General features: G+C 41.0%; 1 protein-coding gene across 5 annotated transcripts in view; it reads right to left on the bottom strand.

Annotated features, from left to right (window-relative positions):
* The window catches only part of TSHZ2 (teashirt zinc finger homeobox 2), a 231,344-nt gene extending 214,821 nt beyond the window's left edge, over positions 1 to 16,523 (bottom strand). For all 5 annotated transcript variants that reach the window (XM_040576132.1, XM_040576130.1, XM_040576131.1 and 2 more), the window contains exon 1: positions 15,589 to 16,523. In XM_040576132.1, the coding sequence (XP_040432066.1) occupies positions 15,589 to 15,628 (40 nt within the window). In that variant the 5' untranslated portion in view covers positions 15,629 to 16,523. The remainder of the gene's footprint in view (positions 1 to 15,588) is intronic.
* Between the last annotated feature and the right edge of the window lie 5,182 nt (positions 16,524 to 21,705).

Genomic DNA, 21,705 nt, shown 5'->3' with positions numbered 1-21,705 from the left:
TGCTGAGCCAGCTCTGCTAATAATTTTTGTTCTAAATCATACAAAAATCTGTGAAATGTAATCATGTCCATGCTCCAGTCCACTAAAATACCTGGAAGATGAAATTAAATCTTGCAAAGACAAATCTGTCTTGTACTTGACCACTCCAGGACTAAATGAACAGCCAGCGCAATGGTTTACTCTGCATGTGTGAACCCAAGTTACATGCTGAGGCCACAGGCTGGGAATCTACGATCTGCCAGTCCAGATGGGATTAGAAATCACTGTCACGTATGAAACGTCTGGCTCTCAATGAAATCAGCTTTGAGGGGTAGGTTTATAGAGACACTTTCAACACATGTAGGAGAGGAGTAAAAACGGGGTTGTGTGTAACTGTACAGTTTAGATCAAATTCAATTATAGCTGAGAAAGCTACATTTGCAGCATTTTCAATGAACTCGTTTCCTCAGTGAGCACCACGCTGTTTACTTGGCCTCTTCAACACAAGAGTTTATTGACTTCTGCAGACTGATAACTACTTAGACCACATTTTTCAAAAGCAGAAGGTGGCACATGACCGTGCAGATGCCACTGTAAGGCCAGCAGGCATGTTCCTAAACTTACCGTAACTACTCACCCCAACTGTTCGCACTGGCAACTCCACAATGCCCTGCTGCAGCACGTTCTCCCCACAAGTGCATGCAGATTTTGATAATTGCATGCATGGGTACATCTAATCAACAGCAGATTTTTTTCACCCTTATGGATCTCAGGCGTCTGCTTTTGAAAAACTGCTCACTTAAGTCTTACGATGCATTTTTACCTAATTGGCAGGGAGATAAGTAATTAAATTCAACAGAAACCAGGGCTCCCAAACAAATATATAATTTTTGAAGCCACAATTTCTATTTCTTTTTATTACCTTTACCTATGTTTTGTATGGCAAAGGGTCATAGAACAGATGCAGTTGCTAAAACTGAGTAGCTTAATAACTGAAATCAGCTTCTGCAGAGAACAGCAGCAGCAAGTTAGAGGACATGACTGAATTCACTTCAGAAGCCAAATAAAGTTTTGAGTCACTGCTGACTCAGGTAAAACTCCAATTTAATACAACACCTTCAAAATATAACCTCTTCTAGATAACGCAACAGTAATCAACTAGCCAAATACACTCAGAAGAGGAAGAGGAAATTCTGAGTATAAGTGCAAAAATGAATCATTATTCTGATAATGTTTTTGTTATTATTTTTGCAGATGGATCTGAAAGCTCTTACGACTCAATTAAGTTACCACAGCCAATAAAGACAAAAAGCAAAATCAGGGCAGATACTTTCCGCCTAGACACTACGGTGATGGGCACATTAGAAATGAGGCAGATTAGATGGATGAACTACACAGACACATCTAACTGTCCTCCAGTGCACTCATTTGTTTGACAGCCTGGAAAATGCCAACATTCCTTGGATTAAATGAAAATAGAAAACTGCATTTTCACTGTAAAATATACAGAGAACTTTGCTATGTCAGTTTCTCTTTGTTAAAATAAACCAGCGCCCAACCAAGTACTCCCAGAGTGACTCAAAGTACAATAAGCTAAATGAAACAGTAACTAAGATGCAACCAACTGAAAGCCCTTATACTGCTACCCTTTTGTCCCGGGATATTAGCGGTGTGAGATGACCAGCACACACTTCGATACACTAATTTTTCTTGAGCTCAACACCACCAAAATGCTAAATTGCCCATCTTGCATTGCTTATCTTGAAACCCTATTTCTTTACTGCATGACTGCCAACTCCTCTACCTTTATGGGCCTGTCAAACAACTGTTTTGTGGTGTTCTTTGTTCTTCAAGCATGTAAAACTAAACAAATATCTTGGATATAAAAAATAAAGAACACCAATAACTGTACTGATTCTCCCCAGAGGTTTCTGGTCCAGGTTACAGATGTATTGGCATGGCTTTTTCTTCAGCGCTCAGAAAAACGCATACACAATGACACACGGTTAGCACTTGCGTACACGTTCAACAGCTCCATATTTTTTCCTAGCACCAGGACATGTGCACAAGTAGGGAGCTAGATTTGGCAGTATGCAATTTGGCAGTCTCCGAGCCGGATCCTGTTCTTGCCCACTCCAGCTTTGACAGAAGTGCCGGCTGCAGCCCGGGGAGCTGTGCGACATCCCGGTGCTGTCGGGGAGAACAGAATCCAGCTCCTTGTGACAGTTTTCCCCACACAACATCACAATCAGCCAAACACATTTGTAATCTACTGCAGCTGGTGTTTCTATAATTGATAGAGATATAAAAGCCCTTTTTGCTAAAGTAGTACTTTTTTTTTTTTTTTCTTGGGGGAGTTGTGAGAAAGCAGCTACAAAAAGTGAGCTCTAAATCTCAGATAATGTAGCTCCCTTTAGAATCCCAAGCTTAAAGCAAGTAGTTATGAGTTTTAGCGATGCAAAAAAACGGAGCTAAAAACAAACATTTATTTTACTTGACGTAGCAAAACAGTGGATTAAAAAGTTAAATCAATGCGCCGTCTGAATGGTTCCTGCTGTAGCTGCAATTTCAAATGAAATAAGAATGTTATAAAAACTCTTGCATATTAGGCACATTTGGAAATGTCTTCTTGTAACTGTTCTTTAAGTGTTCTGTCTATGAGCACTAACAGGTCACTGCACAGGAAATGCAAAAATATGTTATATTTTAATCAGGGCATATAAAACACTGTCTAGAATGTTACATTGCCCTTGGGAATCTGTAGTAAGTAGGGGAACTTTTACAAAGTCCAGGTCACTCTCCACATTACATCACTCTAAAAAAAATTATTAGGTTAAATTATATAGATGTCATGCATTAGAACTTTCCCAGTTGTAGGATGATGACTAAGAGATGCATATTTCCTTGGAGAAACTCATAATCAGTCCCTTGTTCCCCTATACATACTTCGTATATTGAAAATAGTGCATTTTAACTGAATTGAAATGTTTCCAAACAATCTTAATGAAAGAGGACAAATACAAGAATGAGACTTTTCGTATCCTCGCCAACAACAAATTTCAGCACTCAACCCTAACACACAGGCACCAATTGAAAACCTGTCTGGCTATACCTCATAGGTGATAAAAAAAGGAAAGAAGGTATTTTAGCAGAGATGTTTGGGAATGATTAAGGTAAAATGTCCCTAGTCCAAACAAGTGGAAACCCAGATGTCAGTGTCATAACATTCCCCCTCCCCCCATAAATATTACTCCAAGTGATTTACCTCTGTTTAACCCAAATCACAAAATGATAAAATATCTAATAAGTTCACAGAAACAGCAAAAGAGTAATGTGAGGGTGACTGTTTTCTAGATTAACATTCTCAGGATTCTAGCTATTTAACATACAACATCTGGGAGGTGACACAAAACTTCACAGTGCCCTGACAACATCCTGCTCTGCTCTCACTGCTCCTGGTTCAAATTTTGTCACTGACTCCAGATACAAAGATTCAATTTCTATAAAAAATCTCACATAGAGCAACAAATAGAATAAAATACAAAGCCCTGCCCCAAGAGAAACAAAAGTCGGTGTTGCAAGGGCCTAGCGCCTGCTGAGGTAAATGGCAGTTGCCTTCACAGCGACACAGTGATCGGCCATCTGCGATTTGCATGTTGCAGCATGAGAACAGATCTCAAACTAACAGGCCCTTTTATCTAAACAGATATCTGTGGTTGCAACCTTTGGCATTATTCTTTGTATTTTTCTCTAAGCTGCTCTCTTTTAGTACAACAGCTTTGTAACTGCCAGTATTTTCCACCCTTTGTTCCAGCCTACCTACAGCGCAGAGCTCCTCCAGGCCTCAACTCCTGCCATGGCCCTTGGTGACAGCAGGCTGCCATCTCCATTTCACAGACAGAGAGCACATCTTGGACACCTTTAAAGTAACTTTCTCCACACAAAGGCAGTGCTGGGGTAGCCCACCTTCCCCTGACCACCGCAAGTGCTGATGTGAGGTGTGGAAAAGCTGCTGTCACACAGGCCCCGTCTTGGTCAGGGCACCATCTAGCACACTCAGGGCAGACAATCTCCTCACTCTCCTTTGACTGCTCAGACCCATAGCCATCCCTGCAGCAGGGTAAGCAATTGTCCTACTTATCCCCAGCTAACACATATTTTAAGGGACTGTAATTGAAAAAGAGAAACTGAGAACAGAGCATGCGTGGTGGAGATGGCATGCTTGGAGAATGCTGTGTCACCTTCTAAAAATTCTTTGGCAACAGCAACTTTTAGACTTTATAAGTCAGACAAATTTGGGTGGATTTTTTTTTTTTTCAGGGAAAGCAGAAGATATCTCTGAAAAATGTTCACGTCACTGCCAGAAAGCAGTGGTCCCACAGCTTTGGAAAAAAAAAACCCTGACATACGTCTTTTATTAAACTTTTGCCAAACAACATCCTACCCTAAATTTCAGGAAAAAACATTTTAATAAAGGAAACACAGATTTTGGCAATGGAAAATGTTGCTTTGAACAGCTCAGATCTGGAAACATTAGAACCAGTAGAAATCAAGCCTTTCAACAGAAAACCCCAAACAATCTGAGCTACAGGAATTGTTGCACCCATGACATAGATATTATTGCTATGCCCGGGGCTATGCAGTACTCCCAGCATCAGCCTTTTAAGACCTCCATTGGTTTTCTGCTCTTTTCTAGCTCTTCCCTGTTTTTCTCTTTTTGTTATCATATAGCTGAACTTTCTCCACGTCAAAGTGCTGCCCAGCAGGTTACAGAACTGAGGCCTGTGCAGCAATGCTGGCTGCTTGTTCTGCCCCATCCACAGCACAGTTCAAGCTATCCACCCAGTTAGAGGAATGATCAGACAAAACAAAACAAAAAAATCCATAATTCAGAACACAGAGAAGCTTGATGACTTGGTCTGTGTTATATGAGCTGTTTTTTTTCTAATCTGCAAGTAAGACAATAATTGGCTGAGCCTGCAAAACCCAGGTCTGAGCCCCTGATTCAGCCAAAGGGGGTTCTTGGCCTTAAATTTAAGTGCAGACTTAAAAATTGATAGGAACTCCTTCTTAATCATCAAGTATTCAGCCACTCATTACTGATATATATTTTAATGATGTGCTCTTAATTTTGGTCTGGTTTCAAAAGTACTATTTCCTCAAATTCAATATAAATTCCAGGATTGCGAAATGGGGCCCTGCAATTGTGTTTAAGAGTTTTTTCCTGTTACAAGCTATGTTTAAAATACAAAATTGAAGGAGTTTGGTATGTCAGGTGATGTTTTGTTAGCTTTTGACAAGAGAAAATATTTAATACCCTCATTTTTTTCCTGCTCTGAATATTAGTTTAATTGTCACAAATAATTAAACGCTTATGAGTAAAAGACATCTTTAGACATTTTGACAATACATATTAAGAGATGCTTTAAGGGAAATCTGCACAGATCGGCTTTTATTTGTTATACTAAATGATGATGCATCTTGATTGCATTTGTTCCTTATTTGTGTGTGCAACAGGAGACGTACTGTGGATGATCTGTAAGGAATAAAATGACAGTATTTGACAGGCTAGGAAATGTCTGGGCAAGGATACAGGATAAGGAACACTAAAAGGGCATTGTTTGTGGAGGGGCAATGGGATAGAGACACTCCCTTCAATCTAAGGCAATGAAAGGCGCAAACAACTAAATTACAGTTAATAACAGCAAGAAATAAACATAAATTACATATACAAGGCTCAAGCTTAAGGACTTTGGACCACTAAAAATATATATTATTATATCAATTATCACAGAGAGACAAATTCCCATCCTGGGAATTTGAATACAAACTCTAATAACCTACTATTCAGACATAGAGGCAGGCATTAATTTCCACACGAAAAGGAGCCATGGTAGAACTTCCCATTTCCCCAGCTCCAGAGAAGAAAGCCCTACCTGGTGATTCAGCCCTGAATGCTCTGGCCTCTGTTAGAGGGGGTAGCAGGTGGTCTCCCAGGTAAGGCAGATTAGCCCTATATTACCTAAGATTTATTCTGAGTTCTTGTCAATATAATGGCTGAAATGACCATTCCCGAAAGGTAATATGGTGTGAAAATAAACATAAACAATCCTTAATGAATCCATAGGCTATTACTTGCATCATATTTCTTCTATAGGCAATACATACATCTCTGTTTAGAAAAATAATGCTGCCCTTGATCGAGGCTTAACAATTCCTGTTCACACAAGAGGGAATGGAGCAAGTCCATGGGAACTGCTCGGGGCTAAACGCTTTTGTAAATTCAAGTCTCTCTTTAGATGCCCACATAAGGATTTAGACCCTTAACTTTAGAAGCTGACTTACAAAAATCAGAGCCTTAAAGTTTATTACCAGAGATTTCCAACCACCTCTGGCAGACTGTGTGGAGGAAAATGTGTATGTCCTGTTAGGTTATAATTAGACTACACTTTTGATATTTCTCAGAGCAATGCATTATATATTGTCAGAAATACAAAGCTGGATCCCAGGTCTGACAAAGAAATATAGAGCATTATATGGGCAGAAAAGTAACCGTAATCAAATTCTCCAGTTCTGAAACTTATGACTGACCAAAAATGCATCTGAGGATAACATAGGGAAGTTAAAAACTTAAATTATGCTGACTAAAACTATCCTCCTAGAAACGATACCTTGGACTGGAAGTTAACGGAGCCCAGTCTTTTTCTGTTGGAAGTGCGCTGACAATATAAATGTGATCTAGTACGTAGAGCAGGGAATTAGCAGCAAATGCTGTTTGACCTTGAGCAAATCAGTTAATGCTTTCTGGCTTCAATTTGCCTTTCTGTAAAATGGGGACCAAATATTCTACTACGCTGTGGTTATTATATGGAGTACATAGCATTAATGAGAAATCATTGGAAGAAAGGTGCTAAGTGTGAAGAAATATTAATCTACTTCCTATCAAAGTGCACATATATGAGCAGGAACCATGCAGCTAATCAAAAGCACTAGAAAGCTTTTAATTTTTAGCATTTAATGCTACAGATGATCAATATAACTACTTAGCATCTTTCTCCTTTCACATGTTAATTTAATGCTACTTGTACTGTGCTCATAAATGTTATGACATGGCTGAAAAACACATAAAAAATTAATTTTGGAAGACAAACATACCAGCTAGAATAAGATTATGTTTCTTCAGTACAAAACTGTACATCATGAAAAGATCCAGCTTTTTTTTGTCCACTCACGCTGCAGGAAGTAAATGAGTTCTTCCTATATGTACAAAGAAAATTGCAGACCTTATGAATTGTAGTAGTGATTCCCAGTGCTATTCACACAAAATTGTTTATATACAGAGTAAAATCTTTCCTTTCTTAAAAATAAAAATAAGACTTCTTCCTAGTGGAGGGTCAGTGATAGAAATAGGTCTGTTCTCTGCACATATCAAACTGCACCAAAGTGCAGATTTTCATTTTTATCTGCTCTTTCACTAGAAAAATCTTTGCTATCAAGGTATTCCAGCAAATTTATTTATTTTCATTAACAACAAGAACTGTGTGCTGCTTCTTTTCTACAGAAATTCCACACTGATCCCACATAAACAGACCAAATATCACTTCAGCAAAGTTGCTTTGGGAATATTTAATAGCATTTTTTAAGTTATGAAAGTAATATTGAATGAAATTTACTACTATTTGAGATAAGTAGGTCTTAATTTTATATGAACAGAGAGACTTAAAAACAAACAAACAAACAACAGTAACAGTTCTGATTATATTATGGAATATTAGGCCTTGTGCAAAACCGGCCCTTTTCTCTTTTACATGCTTAAAAACAAGCACAACAGGCTTTTCAATTAAATGAGTCTTTTGAGAGAGATGCAGGAAGAGCCAGAAAGCTCCTTAAACTTTATTGCTTTTCATCTTTGTCAGGTAGAGATGTATATTAAAAATGACCTGTTCTTTCCATTACATAGTCCTTCCTGCAAGTTTTTTCCTCTAATTTGACCTGTCACTTTCAAGGGTTTCACAAAATGGGAATGGAAGGGTTGATCTGGATCGGTTTTCCCCATATATTCAGTAGTTTTGCTTTTCTATTGCCATCTAGAGCTGAGGATGCTTCCAATAGTCTCTACCATTGTGAGTAACTTTAATGAGCCTCAGTATCATTAGACGATACAGTTTACAGAACACAGGGAAAAAAGACACAGAAAGGAATAAGATACAGCTATAATAGATACAAGCCGTGGAGATGAAAGAAAGAAGTCAGCATCTCATTTGCATTAATACAATAAAAATACGGCATTAATGTTGCTAGTTGTAAATTTTTTTTCAATAAAGTTGAGCCTGATTATATCTGAAAAAAAGACAGGCTGTGCATTCCTCATAGGTCTTGCATGTGTTTAGGCTTTAAAGAACAGTTTCTGGCTATTAACTTTCTAGATTTAATTGCCACTAAAAACAATCTCCATGAAACTTCAATTGAAAGCCACTCCTTGAGAACCAATGGTCTGATCTTTCAAAGCCAAAACTGCTTTGTTTACAGCAATACAAATTCAGAGCCACACTTCACATAACTTCACTCCATCATTATGTTATGTATTTTGTTTACTGGTATTATGTGTGCATACATATATAATTATATACACATTCACATACAGCACAGTTCAACCTGAGAATCAGTCAAACACAATATTGCCAACCTTCTTTATTCAAAAATCACAAATCACACCCTCAAAAATCATGAGACAAGCTGAAAATTATGAGATACTAAAAACAGTCACTTTGAGAATGCTGTATTTTTCTTCTGGCATAAGAACTTTTAGGCTGCATGTTTTTAAGCTTTCTAGTTCTCCATGGCAGGGGAGTTAAAATAAATTTTCCCTTTAGAATGTATATTCGGCATTTGGTTAATCACCAGACTCCAGGAGCTGAAGGTTTAAAGAAAATACACACTAACAAATGACTTTCAGTCGACACAACTTCCAATATCACACAAAGTTTAACACATGGGCAAGTATTAGTGGAATTCTCAAAACCTGCTTTAAAATACTGAGCTTTCCAGCTTGTATCAGTAAGAACAGTGCATCCCTCTCCCAGGCAGGCACTTGGCTACCCTTTTTGCAGGTATGTATGCGTGCATACCTGAGGGGGATCTATTTCCTATCCATTTAGGACTGTGTGTTCCATTTAGCTGTAGAATTTTACCAATAACTGAAACCATCGGGTGCTGCACATTATAAAGTATGCATTTTTCACAATCTAATCCTGTCATTTTGTAACTATTGTTGTGACTTTATTTTTCCTAGGGCAAAGGGGAAAAACATTTATTTTTGGGAAACAAAGATTCTCTTCATTTTCCTAAATGAAACTCTTAATGCAACACTTAGATCATAAGACCAGTTTTTCCACTTCTTTTTGCCGAAAAACCTCACAAGGTAACAAATGAAAAGCCAGCAGTTAAACAGGGATGTGTAAATCTAATGGGAAACAGCATGCTTCTATGATGGCTTTCTCCTTGAAACCTTAAAAAACACACCGTTCAAAAACACACCGTTCACTGTCAAGGCATTTCTGAGTTGCAAAAGCTGTTATTATAACATGGTAAAAATGACTCGGTGCCAAGATCCAGTGGCCTCTAGTGAGAGGTCACCTTAACAAGGAAGAACTGATTTTGATGTCTAAAACTACCCGGAACTTTTAGGCTCCCGATTTGCAGAACCCTCTTCATGCACCTACTTGAGAGCTGCTGCTTGTGTGCACAACGTAACAGAGCACATTAGAAGGGATTCTTTAAAAGACCGTAAATTCTACTGGTACCAAGAAGCAGTGTTCAATAATTAACGCAGAGAATGGAAACGTGTTTGAGAAGTGAAGTTAGCCAAGCAAGTAAAACATCTCAGTCCTACAGACTTTAGAAAAGAGCAGCGTGCAACCCCCAGTAACACAAGTTACAGCCAGAACTCAAAGGCAGGTTATGCTTTAAAGCTTAGTGGTAGAATCTGGTCCCTCTTTAGATGCAAAACATTGCTAAAAAATACGTGTATTTAATTTCATAGCTAAATAGCCCAGTCTTACGTAGATAGTCTTTACACAAGGCAGTTACCCATTGAAGCAAAGTGCTGAGTAAGAGATGCAGAACTGGACCCACTCTCATGCAAATTATTGTAATTAAATAGGTAATGAAAAATCACTGCTCTTGCACGAATGAAATGTAAGACTTCAGCTGTGAGTGTAATGTGTTTCCAATTGACTCCTGTATCAGATTCAGAGACAGATGAAAATGTCTCTCTGCTTGCATGAGCACGCTTTAGAGGTAAAACTTCACAAATATTTTCATTTTGCAGAGAATAGGGAAAAACAAAGGGTTATTTTAGCAGTAAAGTCAGTAGGATAATCTTTTTTAAGGCATAATATGGTACACACATGTCTCAACCCAAGAGGCATTAAATAGAATTTGAATCTTTTTACTTTGCATTTGCTAATAATACGTCATCCAGTAGATGAACCAGGCCTTATTCTCCCCTCCACGAGCTGACATGATATTTTTTTTACATTTGAGCTCTTAAGATCTGCACAATAGCTTAACACAATAAGTGTTTAGCCTCTGGTTCCAACTGTAATTGATAGAGTACAGTTCCATTCCCTCTGCTGCTGCTAAGTTGGGAATTGCAGCCACAGCAACTGACAGCTTTTTTTTTTTTTTGCCTTTTTTTTTTTTTTTTCCGTGAGTCTGGAGTTGCTCTCTGGGAGTGATGTCCTCATCGGGATGTGAAGTAAAGTGACGGGAGAAAGGCTCACCCCAGCCCTGTGCCACGGAGGAACTCCAGGGACCTCTCCTAGGGGAAACAGTTGCTGGAGGTGGGTGCTACTAATGAGAGCAAAAATCAGGAGAAAGCTTCGGGAGGAAATAGCAAAATCCTACAGTTCTGAAGAAAACAGGCTTTTCGATTAGAGAGCACAGGGAAGGGACAGCATTTACCCAGAAGTATTTCTGACAATAAGCATATTTGCACAAGTGCTATAAAATTATGTCATTTACTGATGGAAACATCTTTTATATTACTGTCACAGGGGCTGAACTCTTGGTGAGTCCCAATTTTATATAGTGATAACATACTGTGCTTTGTTACGTAAGATTTGGGCTGAAATAAGGAAACAACTGAACCGAACGCGATTTCAAATTGTCCCATCCAGGCCTGAGTTTTGACATGGGAAAGAATCACATTGCAGCTTTGGGTTTAGAAGCCTGGGTCCAGATTTTAATGCAGATGGCTACTAATTTTGGTGGCTCTTTAGTTGCAAAAGTACCTATTTTGGAATGTATCTAATTAACCGGGATGTAAAGCCTTCCCTTGTTTGTGAACACTTTGGCTTTTTTGTCATCTGTCAGCATCGTGATGTGCACAGTAACTGAAAGGTTCTGAGGCATGAGCTATTTAGGTGGTTTTGATGTGCACTTGCTTTTCTGGAGGATGTTTAAACAAAGCAGGGCTGCCATTTCTACAGTTTCATTCAGTACTGCTTGCGTGGAAACTGTTTCTATTCCCGTATAATAAAGGCTACAAATAATATCTGAAAAGCCACAACGCTCTTGGTTATTAATACATGTACGTATTGCTTCCTTTCATCACCGAAATGCACGTATCAGACCTAGCTGGTCATCTACTCTGCTCTCTAAAAAGCAGGATTTCACTTTCTAAATATGTTTCTGTTGTAAATAACCTTTACTACGAAGGTGCAAACTGCAGCTTTAAAGTACTGGTCGCTAACCATCTTCTGTTTGCTGCTGTGTGAGGACTTCTTCAAAAACAAGACTGCCTTGTTCTACACTACCAATAAACAAAATAAACGTGACCAATATCTGTTTCTGCTGTACTTTTCAAGAGCTTTGGTCCTCAGATAGCCTATTGGGAAAGAAAGAAAGACAAATGCAAAACTGCAGCCGGAAAAGGTGTTAAGTCCAGACTCCTCTTTGCAGGCTTTAAAAAAGCAAACTAGCAATTCATGATCACAAAATAAAATATGCACATTTAAACAAGCTGCAGGGGAAAGGAGAGTTTAATCCAGTGAAATTGTGTTTGAAAGCTATTTCATACCCCTAGGAATAAAATCTGAATAGCAATTCTGCTTTGCTCCCACCTTTTTTCCACCCTTCTGTTAATATATTACCATTTGTTATGGAATCGTTACAAGAGTTCTACCCCAGAGGTGGCTGCGTTTCGTTGAAGGATGAAGCACTTTCTGGGCCTGAGTCTCTCCTTACTCACAGGAGCAGACAGTACTCATTGCCACTGCACTCATGCGAGTAAACCTATTTTTGCTTTGTACCTGAGTGATAGAAGAATTAGGCCCACAGTTTGTAAAGCCCGGTGTGATTCCCTTGGAGGAAAGCTACAACCCAAATGGGTTGCTTATTGTAAACAGAAGTCTGATACTAAAGCAGGCACTGATATAACCAGCCCTGAAAATCTGCTTTAAGAATTATTGAAATGGATATGACGATCTCAAAAAAGAATGACGATTCAGAACAGACTCGGCCCTGGAAAGATCAAAATGCATTTGACATAATTTCAGCATTGATATGAAATAAAGTATCTTTAAAAGTATAATTTGAGAGCAAAAATTCCCACCATCAAACATAAATAGTGTCCCATTAATCCAATTACGCTACCTTGTTTCATTACAATGGTCTGTAATATATTTCTTAGGAATACAAGGCTTAAAATTAATAATAGAACAGGACAAAATTGCCATGTATATTTCTCTAGATAGATTTTCATCTAACAGCAGGACTTCACTTCTGATTCACTCGCTGGTTCTCTTTAACCTTTACATTATTCATTAATCAAACTAGAAACCTGCTTTCAAAGTCAGTGCATGGTAGTAATTATTTACAGTTGTGCATAGTATTTAATTTTAAGCAATGACAAAAGCAGGCATGTCCAGAATCATAAGGCTTATCATTTTTCTTCCGTTGGAGGTGAACTATCTAAAGAAGCTAAAAGTTGCAAACTTCTCTACAATATCTCTGCTGCCATCAAGACAAAATGCAGTGCAACTGATACCTTTGAACTTGTACAAGCAAAAATAAACAAAAGTGAAAATTAAGTCATATATAATGTACTAACTCCTTTAAATAAAAGGAATAAAGAGATCTGCTATCAGCCTTGATGAGCAATTCATTTCTTATTGCACAGTCTGTCTACTGTCACTTGGAGATATTTTTCACCATACAAAACAGAACCTCAGTGCTGTCCCTGAAAATGAAAGTCAGTTTTGAGAACTATAGACAGCAAGCACGTCTGCTCTCTGAACCCCCCCTTGACCCCCACAAACACACAAATACAACCTCAAAGCTGGAGAACTATTGCAAACGTGTAAACCTACTTCAAATCAGTTATGCTGGATGAAACTGGACTGCATTTGCAGTATTCTGCTCACCTGAAACAACATTGATCTGAGGACAAATACAATCACAGAAACGCACCACGGAAGACCAATGCACATTTTATAACAGGAATAAAGATGGAGAGACATTATTGTGGTCATTCACATTTCTAGCTCATCGTTAAGACTCTCAGAAATACTGTAACATTCTGGATAAAAATATATCTTCTTACTGTATTCTCAGCAGGGAAATCCTGGGAAACAACAGTATGGGCTTTGTTCGCAAGAATTTACTTACTCTGTAGTCTATGTTTCTAAAAAAGAACAGGGTGCCCCTGCTACAAAAAGATACTACACACATTGCAAGTGAAAATTCTACTTTGAAAACAAAATAAAATGAAGCCTCGTACTCCTGACAGAAAGAAAAAGGGAGCAATTCTAGCACTGTCACTGTGATGATCAGCATCCATGAAAAAATAGCTATTTATCCTGCAAGTTGAAAACGTTAATGCCTTACTCAGATATAACCTCTTTGTGAATAAAACAATAATAGCAACTCCTCAGAGAGTTTTTCTGAATATATATATGTGCATTTCTAACGTAACTGTTATTTACTGCTAAAAGGGATCTTTGCTTGCCAGCAATCACACTAGCAACCTGCGTAGGTACATTCATTGGTCATGTCCCAAAAGACTCTGCCTGCATACCATTGTCCTACACCTACATGAATAAGGTAGAATAGGTAAGTTTATAAAAGTTATGCGCATCCCAGTTTCTGAAAAATAACATTTACCTTTGAATGAAATCCAGGCACTACTTTTCAAAGTTTATTCAAGTATGCCACTAAAGTTGCCCATACATTTTGTCCGACATATAATATGATACATAGAGAAAATATTCTGAAGGGGGAGGAAAAATTAGTAGACCATTTTGAAACTAAAAATGTGAAATATTAATTTTCTTTTGAGAACTAATCTGACGAAGGACACAAAGAAAAAAAGATGGGAAAAAAACCGCCTACATTAAAAGCCAAACAAGATAATAATTGTGCGTGTCTGGCTAAGAGAATCTAGAGGGCAAGCCTTACGTCACTGGCACTTGGGTTACCATGGCGAGTGATTTATTGATATATATCAAGAATGAATAGATCAAAGGCAGCAAGATGACAGGTGATCAATCAAATGTCAAATCAAAGCTGGCAATCAACTGGAAAGCTGATTTTTCAGTGGGTGGGTCTGGCAGAAGAAAAATGAACTTCCATATTGCGCTTCCCAGAAACAAAACCCCACCACACTATTAAAAAAAAAATAAAAAGCAATTAAGCAGCCTGAAAGAAAACTCTTTGAAAAGATTTACTCTACAGGCCCACTCATCTGTTTCTTTTTCTTGCCCCAAAAGGAAAAAGAACACCCTACAAATGACAAAACAAAACACTTCCAAAGTTGCAAACTATTTTCTTCTTTACAAAAAAAAAAAAAAAAAAAAAAAAAGAATAATTGCAAAACCACTTGGCATGTGCAAATATATAAACTCAGCTACAAAACAAAAGAAGAATTTGATTTGAAAATGTGGATTGTCTTCTAACAGTCAGAACGTTTCATTTTATTTCCTGTTGCAATTTTCACCACTGATGATCAAAGGCTGAACTTCCCCACCGGGTTCATCAGCAGAGACAGTCCCTGTACTATTTCAGGCATACACAGCGCGCACACACACACACGCCGGCACTGCCACCAGAAACACGGCGACATAAAGGATTAAACACCCCGACCCACTTCGCGACACGCGCGGTCTGAAAACAAAACCACCACGGGGAGGGGGGGGGGGGGGGAATGATAATAAAATGTATTAAAAAAAAATAAAAATCGAAGCGGGAAGCAAACGGGAGGCTGCTTTGGGCTCGGGTAGGGAAAGGGGCCGGGGGGAGAAGGGGAAGGGAGCAGAAGAAAGTTGGGGGGAAAGTTTGGCCAGGGCAGGGTGCGAGCCCGGCGCGGAGCCGCGGGGCCGGAGCGCGGTGGGAGCGCGCTGGGGGCAGCCCGGGTCGGAGCCGGGATCTGGGCGCTCCGGAGTGAAACCGGCTCGATGGAGTTAGGAAGGGAAAGGGAGGGGGAGGGGGATAAATAAATAAAGATCCAGCCCGGAAAAGCAAGGGTGACCCTAAATAATAATAAAGATGGGGGGTAGGAGTGGAAGGAGCGGAGAGACAGAGCTGTGTAAGTGGATGGCTTCTCCTTACCTGCAGCCCGTTTGGGTGCTTGCTGTTTCCTCCTTGGCATCGCTCTACTTTCTCCAATCTCACTTCTGTCCCCAGATCCGAGAGCCCTGAGACGCTCCTGAGTCGTGTTCCTCTGCCTCTGCCTCTCAGCTGCTTCCCCGGCACCCCCCTCAAGCCGCCCCTGCCCCCCTCCTTTCCACTCCACTGATAGGAACCTGTTTGGGTTTTATTTTATTTTACAGATCTAGGTTTCTTTCTTTGCCTCTCTCTCTCTCTCTTTTTTTTTTTTTTTTGGTTGGCTTTTTTTTTTTTTTTAACTGTTGCAACACTTGCTTTGCTTTGATTCAAACATCCAAGCTCAGGAGCGAATGAAAGGCGCCCACAGTGCCAGAGAACGAGAAGAAATAAATAACCAAATAGATATGTAGAGAGATAGATTCAAAAGGCAGCTCGGGAAAGACTGGGGGGGGGGGGGGGGGGGGTGCTGCCTGCTTCCTCCCTTCCCTCTCCTCTCCTCCTCCTCCTCCTCCTCGCAGAGCCGTATGGCGGAGCGGTGCCGGGGGTGGGTGTGCGAGGTGTGCGTGCGGGTGTGTGCGGGGTGCGTGCGTGTGTGCAGGGTGTGCGCGCGTGTGTGTGTGTGTGTGTGTGTGTGTGCGGGCTGTGTGTGTGTGTGCGGAGCGCCGCCGGCTCCGTGCTGGCAGATGCCAGGCAGTGAGTGAGATGGGAGCGGGCAGGGAGGCTGGGGAGGGGAGGCAGCCTGCCGCTCACACGCACACACACTCGCACACACACACACACGCACACGTACACACCCGCACACACCCGCACACACACACCCGCACGCACACACACACACAGGCAGGGCGAGGCGATGCCAGCAAACATCGATCCGCCGAGCAAAGCGCACGGGAACAAACTCCTCCTCCGCGCCCCGATGACAGGAGGAAATTTACTCCGCGCACACGGCTCGGCACGGCCGGGACCCCCCCCCCCTCCTCCCGCCACCACCCGTGTCCCCCCTCCTCGCCCTCCCCCCCCACGCGCGTCCCCGCACCCACGCGCGCACGCCCCCCCCTCCGGCACCCACCCGCGGCCGCGTCCCGAGGGGGGCGCTGCGGGGCGGAGAAGGACGGGGGGGGCACGGGGGGGGCCGGGGGGGTCGGGCGGTCCCCGCCTGGGGAGCCCCCGGGGGAGCCGTCGGGTTCGTGCCGGGCGCGAAGTTTGGGGAAGTTCAGGTGAAGCCCCCCCGAGCCCCCGCCTGGAGCCCGTCCTAAGCCCGCAGGGGGATGACATGACATGGAAAGGAAATGGAAGAGAAAAGAAAAGGGAAACAGAAAAGAAAAAAGACAATGAGAAATAAAATAAAATGAAATAAATAATAAAATAAAATAAATAAAATAAAATAAAATAAAATAAAATAAAATAATAAATATATAAAATAAATATATAAAATATATAAAATAAATTAAATAATTTAAATAAATTAAATAAATTAAAATAAATAAATAAAGTAAAATCAATAAATAAAGTCGCGGCGGCACCGAGGAGCCCAGGGGCGCTGTGTGGTGCCCACGCCCCCCCCGCTCTCCTCCCAGCCCCTGGTCCTTGGGGCCCGCAGGTGCCACCCCAACCGGCAGCTCCGTGCCCCCCCCAGCAAGCGGCAGGCCGAGAGGGGCAGCGGGTGCTGCGGCTTTGCACGCCTGGGCTCACCCAAACGGGCACCTGCAGGTAACTTCCCCTGGCAGGTTTATTCCTTTCCCTGTTTTCTTTTTTATCTTTTTTTTTTTAGTTTCTTTTTTCTTTTTTTTCTTTTTTCTTTTTTTCCCCCCCCACGGCTGCTGCTAACACCTTGAGGTTTTAAGAGAGAAAGGACGGATTCAGTCCTATGCATTCAATTATAATTTGTATAGGAGTTTTGAAAAGTGGGCTTTGCACTACACCGTCGCCTAACCCTGGAGTTTGTCACAGAATGGAGTTTTTTGATGCTTTTGTTGCTGTTCTGGCATTTGTATCCTTCTAATGAAACTATCGGGATTAATAGGAATCATTTGCATCCCGCTAAAATCAATGTGGCAGGTCAGGCTCTGTTACAAAGCGCCAGCATGTGCCGCTCTGTTATAGCCGGTGTCACCGGCGCTCTGCAAGGCGCAGCCCCGCAGCTCGGGCAGGGAATGGGTTTCGACGGCAAGACCCCCAAGTGACCTTCGTATTTAGCAGCTTAATACGAGATTGTGTTTATGGAAGTGTCCACCTAGCTGATTTCACTTAAATTATTTGATAGCCTTCCCTGTACGGACTGTAGCAATTTTTATAAGCAATTTAAAAGTATTTATTGGTGCAAGCAGATGCATAGTTTGAAAGATAAAATAGGATAACGCTACCATAAAATACTCATTTTTCCACTTCTGCCGAGCATAACTCACTCAGAAGTGAACAGCTCTGCTTGAAGCACTCAGAATTGCTCAGACCTCTGGTACCCGTGTGCAGCATGTGTAAAACCCTGCCGGGCACACCTGGGGCTCTGCTCTGCCTTCGCTTCAGGCAGGTGTCGGCACGGGGCAAAAGCAGCACCCGCAGCACCGGGGCAGTTGTCCTGGCACAGGGAGGAGAGGAGGTGACCCGCTGGCTGACTGTAAGTGCCGTGCTGGGCCTGGGTCAGGCCGTTCAGGGGCAAGGTGGCAATTTAGAATTTTCTTCCCACATCTCACCCTGCCTCGGGTTGTGGTCCTGCAGGTCCTGCACCCTTCCACTCCTGTGCCTTGGTTCCCAAGTCAGAAACACGGAGATACTTCTTGTTGGTGTTATATTCCTTCTCCTCCCTGGCTGCACGGAACAACACTGCACTTCTGCTTAGGTTAATTTGTTTATTATGAGGAATTGTGTTTTAAAAGCCCTTTTAACACAGTGATGTTTTTATTACCAGTTCTGCCAAGTCGTGCACATGGCTCAGTGTGTCAGGACACCAGCAGACATTGGAGCAGGGCAGAGACAGAATCCCCTCCGATCTTAACCTCTCCATCTGGGATCTGCTACTTTTGCACAAGTTGAAAAGATCCACGCTCTAGATGTATGCGAGGCAGTGATTCAGTGCAGCCTGGGATCAGCGAGTAGCGGCTATTGTTCTCCAGAGCCATGGCTTACATCCAAATGCTACACACTGGGTATGGTATTTGTATCAGTGGCGTTTTCAGTCTCAACATGCAAGATGAGAAAGTCACTGTTTTAAATGGTTACTCCTTTGGGAAGGGGAAATTGAGAAGATGGACTTCTGAGTAGAGCACTAGTGAGATGGCACCCTATCCTCGGTGATAAATGGGAGCATTAACAAGGCTTGGTCGAGAGGAACCCTACAGATTTATGGCTTCCTGTCTCCACCAGCAGATGCCATTATGGCTGACAGAACAGAATGCCTTTCAAGAGGGAACTGGGGTGGGATTATGAAAAAGGGGGAAAAAAGCAAGCAGACTCGGGTGTCCATTTTTATCCACTGGTCAGAATTCGCTGATAGCTTTGAATAGAGCTGAAACTATACAGCAATTGTGTGCTCTCTCCTCCTGTTATTTATAACTAAGTTGGTGAAGGTCATTTAGCATCTCTTTAGCACAGGAAGAACCCATAATATTTACTGAAAGCATTTTTGCACACTTGAAAATTAGAGATAATAAAATGAACAGATAGCACTGGAGGCTTCCTTGGCTTATCCAATGGAATAATCTTGATGGGTGCTTAATGTTTACTTTGGAAATGTAGCAAATGATTCTGAAGCTATATTGAATTTTATCTATTTTTATTACATTGCAGAATAATATTTCTCTTTCCTGACAAAATGTTATGACCAGTAATAGCAATGGCAGTTATGCATGTTCAAAAAAGAGTAATCAAATCTCATGCTTCAGGGCATGAGCTGAATTCCCCACTGGGTTCAGGACAGAATTCGCTCCCCCCCACATACAGCAATATACAATCAACTAGATATGTTCTTAGAGGTTTTCCAATTTCTTGGTTAGGTGAAGATTACATGGAACAACAGTGTGATCTGGGATAGGGAAAATCATCTACTGCTATGGCTTCAGGGTATTTTTGGTCTGATTTTTCAAAATAATGCGTGTGATTTGCTGTGCATTACAGTAAAGTTTACAGGCATTTTCACTTGCAATAAAGGGTCAAATGCGGTGCATGTACTTGATTTCAATAACTGTGAGTAGTGACGTAGATACCATCACGAGTAGTCACAATGAACTCAGCTGTTTACTTGAAGTCTCTCATCTTACTCTCTGTGTTGTCTGTCTGTCCTTCTGTGGCTGCAATGCTGCTAATTAAATCTGTTTTTTGTTGTTATTGTTGTATTTTATTTTATTTTTCTGGAATTCATTTATATGGAGATACATAGCTCACCTTAAATGAAATTCATCTTGGAGTTGATAAACTCCGTCAAGCTTTGCTTACCACTTTTAAGAAAGAAAAAAAAAAAAAAGTGAAAATTTTGACAAGTTCAGATGGAGATCCAACAATTCCTCTGGGCATTCTATTCTAGTGGCCTTACCATTACAAATTTTTCCTACTGTTGAATGCCTTTTGGAACCATTTTTTTTTCCTTTGTATGGTGCTCTCACGTGAAATAGAGAACAGTTTACTTCCTTTCTCTTTGCAGCAATTTTTAATACATATGAAGACTTATTACAACTACTCACCAAGTAACCCCAATTTCTTCAGTCGTTCCTTGTAGGCCGTGTTTTCTGGACCTGGCACTATTTTCATTGTTCTGTGGCTGGACAACATATGTTTCGAAGCACAGTGCCAAAAACTGGATGCTTTATTGTGTTTGAAATCTTCCCAGCACCAAGTGGGATTACTTCACATGTCTAACATATGACACTCCTGTTTATATGTCCCAGTTTGACATATGCCCTTTTTGCAACAGCATGACACTGTTGACTCATGTACTGCTTCTGATTCACTGTAACCCCAGATGCTTTCTTGCAGAACTGCTTTGTAATCAGTTGTCCCCATCCTATATTTGAACAGCTGATTATGCATCAGTGACAACTTTGCACTGATTCATCTTGAATTGCATCTTATTTTTTTAGACTATTTCTGCAATTTGTCAAGATCATTCTGTATTACAATGCTGTCTTCAAAGGCTGTTGCCATTCCCTCTAGCTTGGTACCATCTGCAGATATCATGCAAAATATTCTCTGTTCTACCTCCTAAAACAACAATAAAAATATTGAACATTGCTTGGCCCAGGACCCACTCCAGACGTTATTCCAGCCCAACAGTGGGCCACTAAGCTATGGGTTCGGAGGATGGTTTTCTGACCTCTTCCAGCCCCCCACAGTAATAGTATCTGGAGGATATCCCCTAGCTCACTTAAGAGACTGTTACATGAGCCTGTGGCAAAAGCTCATGGAAGTCAAGATATATGACTTCTCTACCAACAAGGTCTGTCATGCTGTCGTGGAATGAGATTAGGTAGGTTTGACATAATGTAACCTGAATAAATCCATGTTGGCTGCTGTTCATCTGCAAGAACCTTGTTCTAGGCTTATTTTGTTGCAGTACTTTTACATGAACGGAAGGTAAGATGACCCAATGGTCCCTTCCTGCCCTTCCATCCCAAGATAGGTGCTATGCTTGCACTGCTTTGAGTCTTCTGGACACCACTGGTCCACCACAGGTCTTCAAGGAAGATCGCTGGTAGCTTGCAACAAATTGTTGTAAGATGAGTTTAAAGGCCTGGCCTTATCTATGTGCTTTCTAAGTGCTCTTGAAACTCTTCTTCCTGCTGTAGTCAGGGCTCCCACTCTTCTGACACTGGTCTTGATTATTTTTGCAATCTGATCACAGCTGATTCATGTAGTGAAGATGAAAGCAAAAAAGGCTTTCTTAGGGTGATCTGTCAAAAGCTTTCTCTCTTTGCTGAGTGACAGATGTAATCTTTCCTAGGCCTTTTTCCTACGTAGAGAAGGCACTTACCAAACACTTTCTTATTTTTATGTTCTTTTCTAGTTGTATCTCATTTTGTGACTTTCTCTTTATAATTTTTCCCTTCGTGTTCTTGGTCACTATAAGGAACTGTCTTCTGCATGTTTTTCACGTTTAGACAAATACTCATTTGTTTATAGAATTATGTTTTT

The sequence above is a fragment of the Cygnus olor genome, chromosome 16 (genome assembly GCF_009769625.2).
Source record: "Cygnus olor isolate bCygOlo1 chromosome 16, bCygOlo1.pri.v2, whole genome shotgun sequence".
Taxonomy (NCBI): domain Eukaryota; kingdom Metazoa; phylum Chordata; class Aves; order Anseriformes; family Anatidae; genus Cygnus; species Cygnus olor.
Note: the sequence above shows the minus strand (reverse complement) of the source record. Positions and strands in the feature narration are given on the sequence as shown.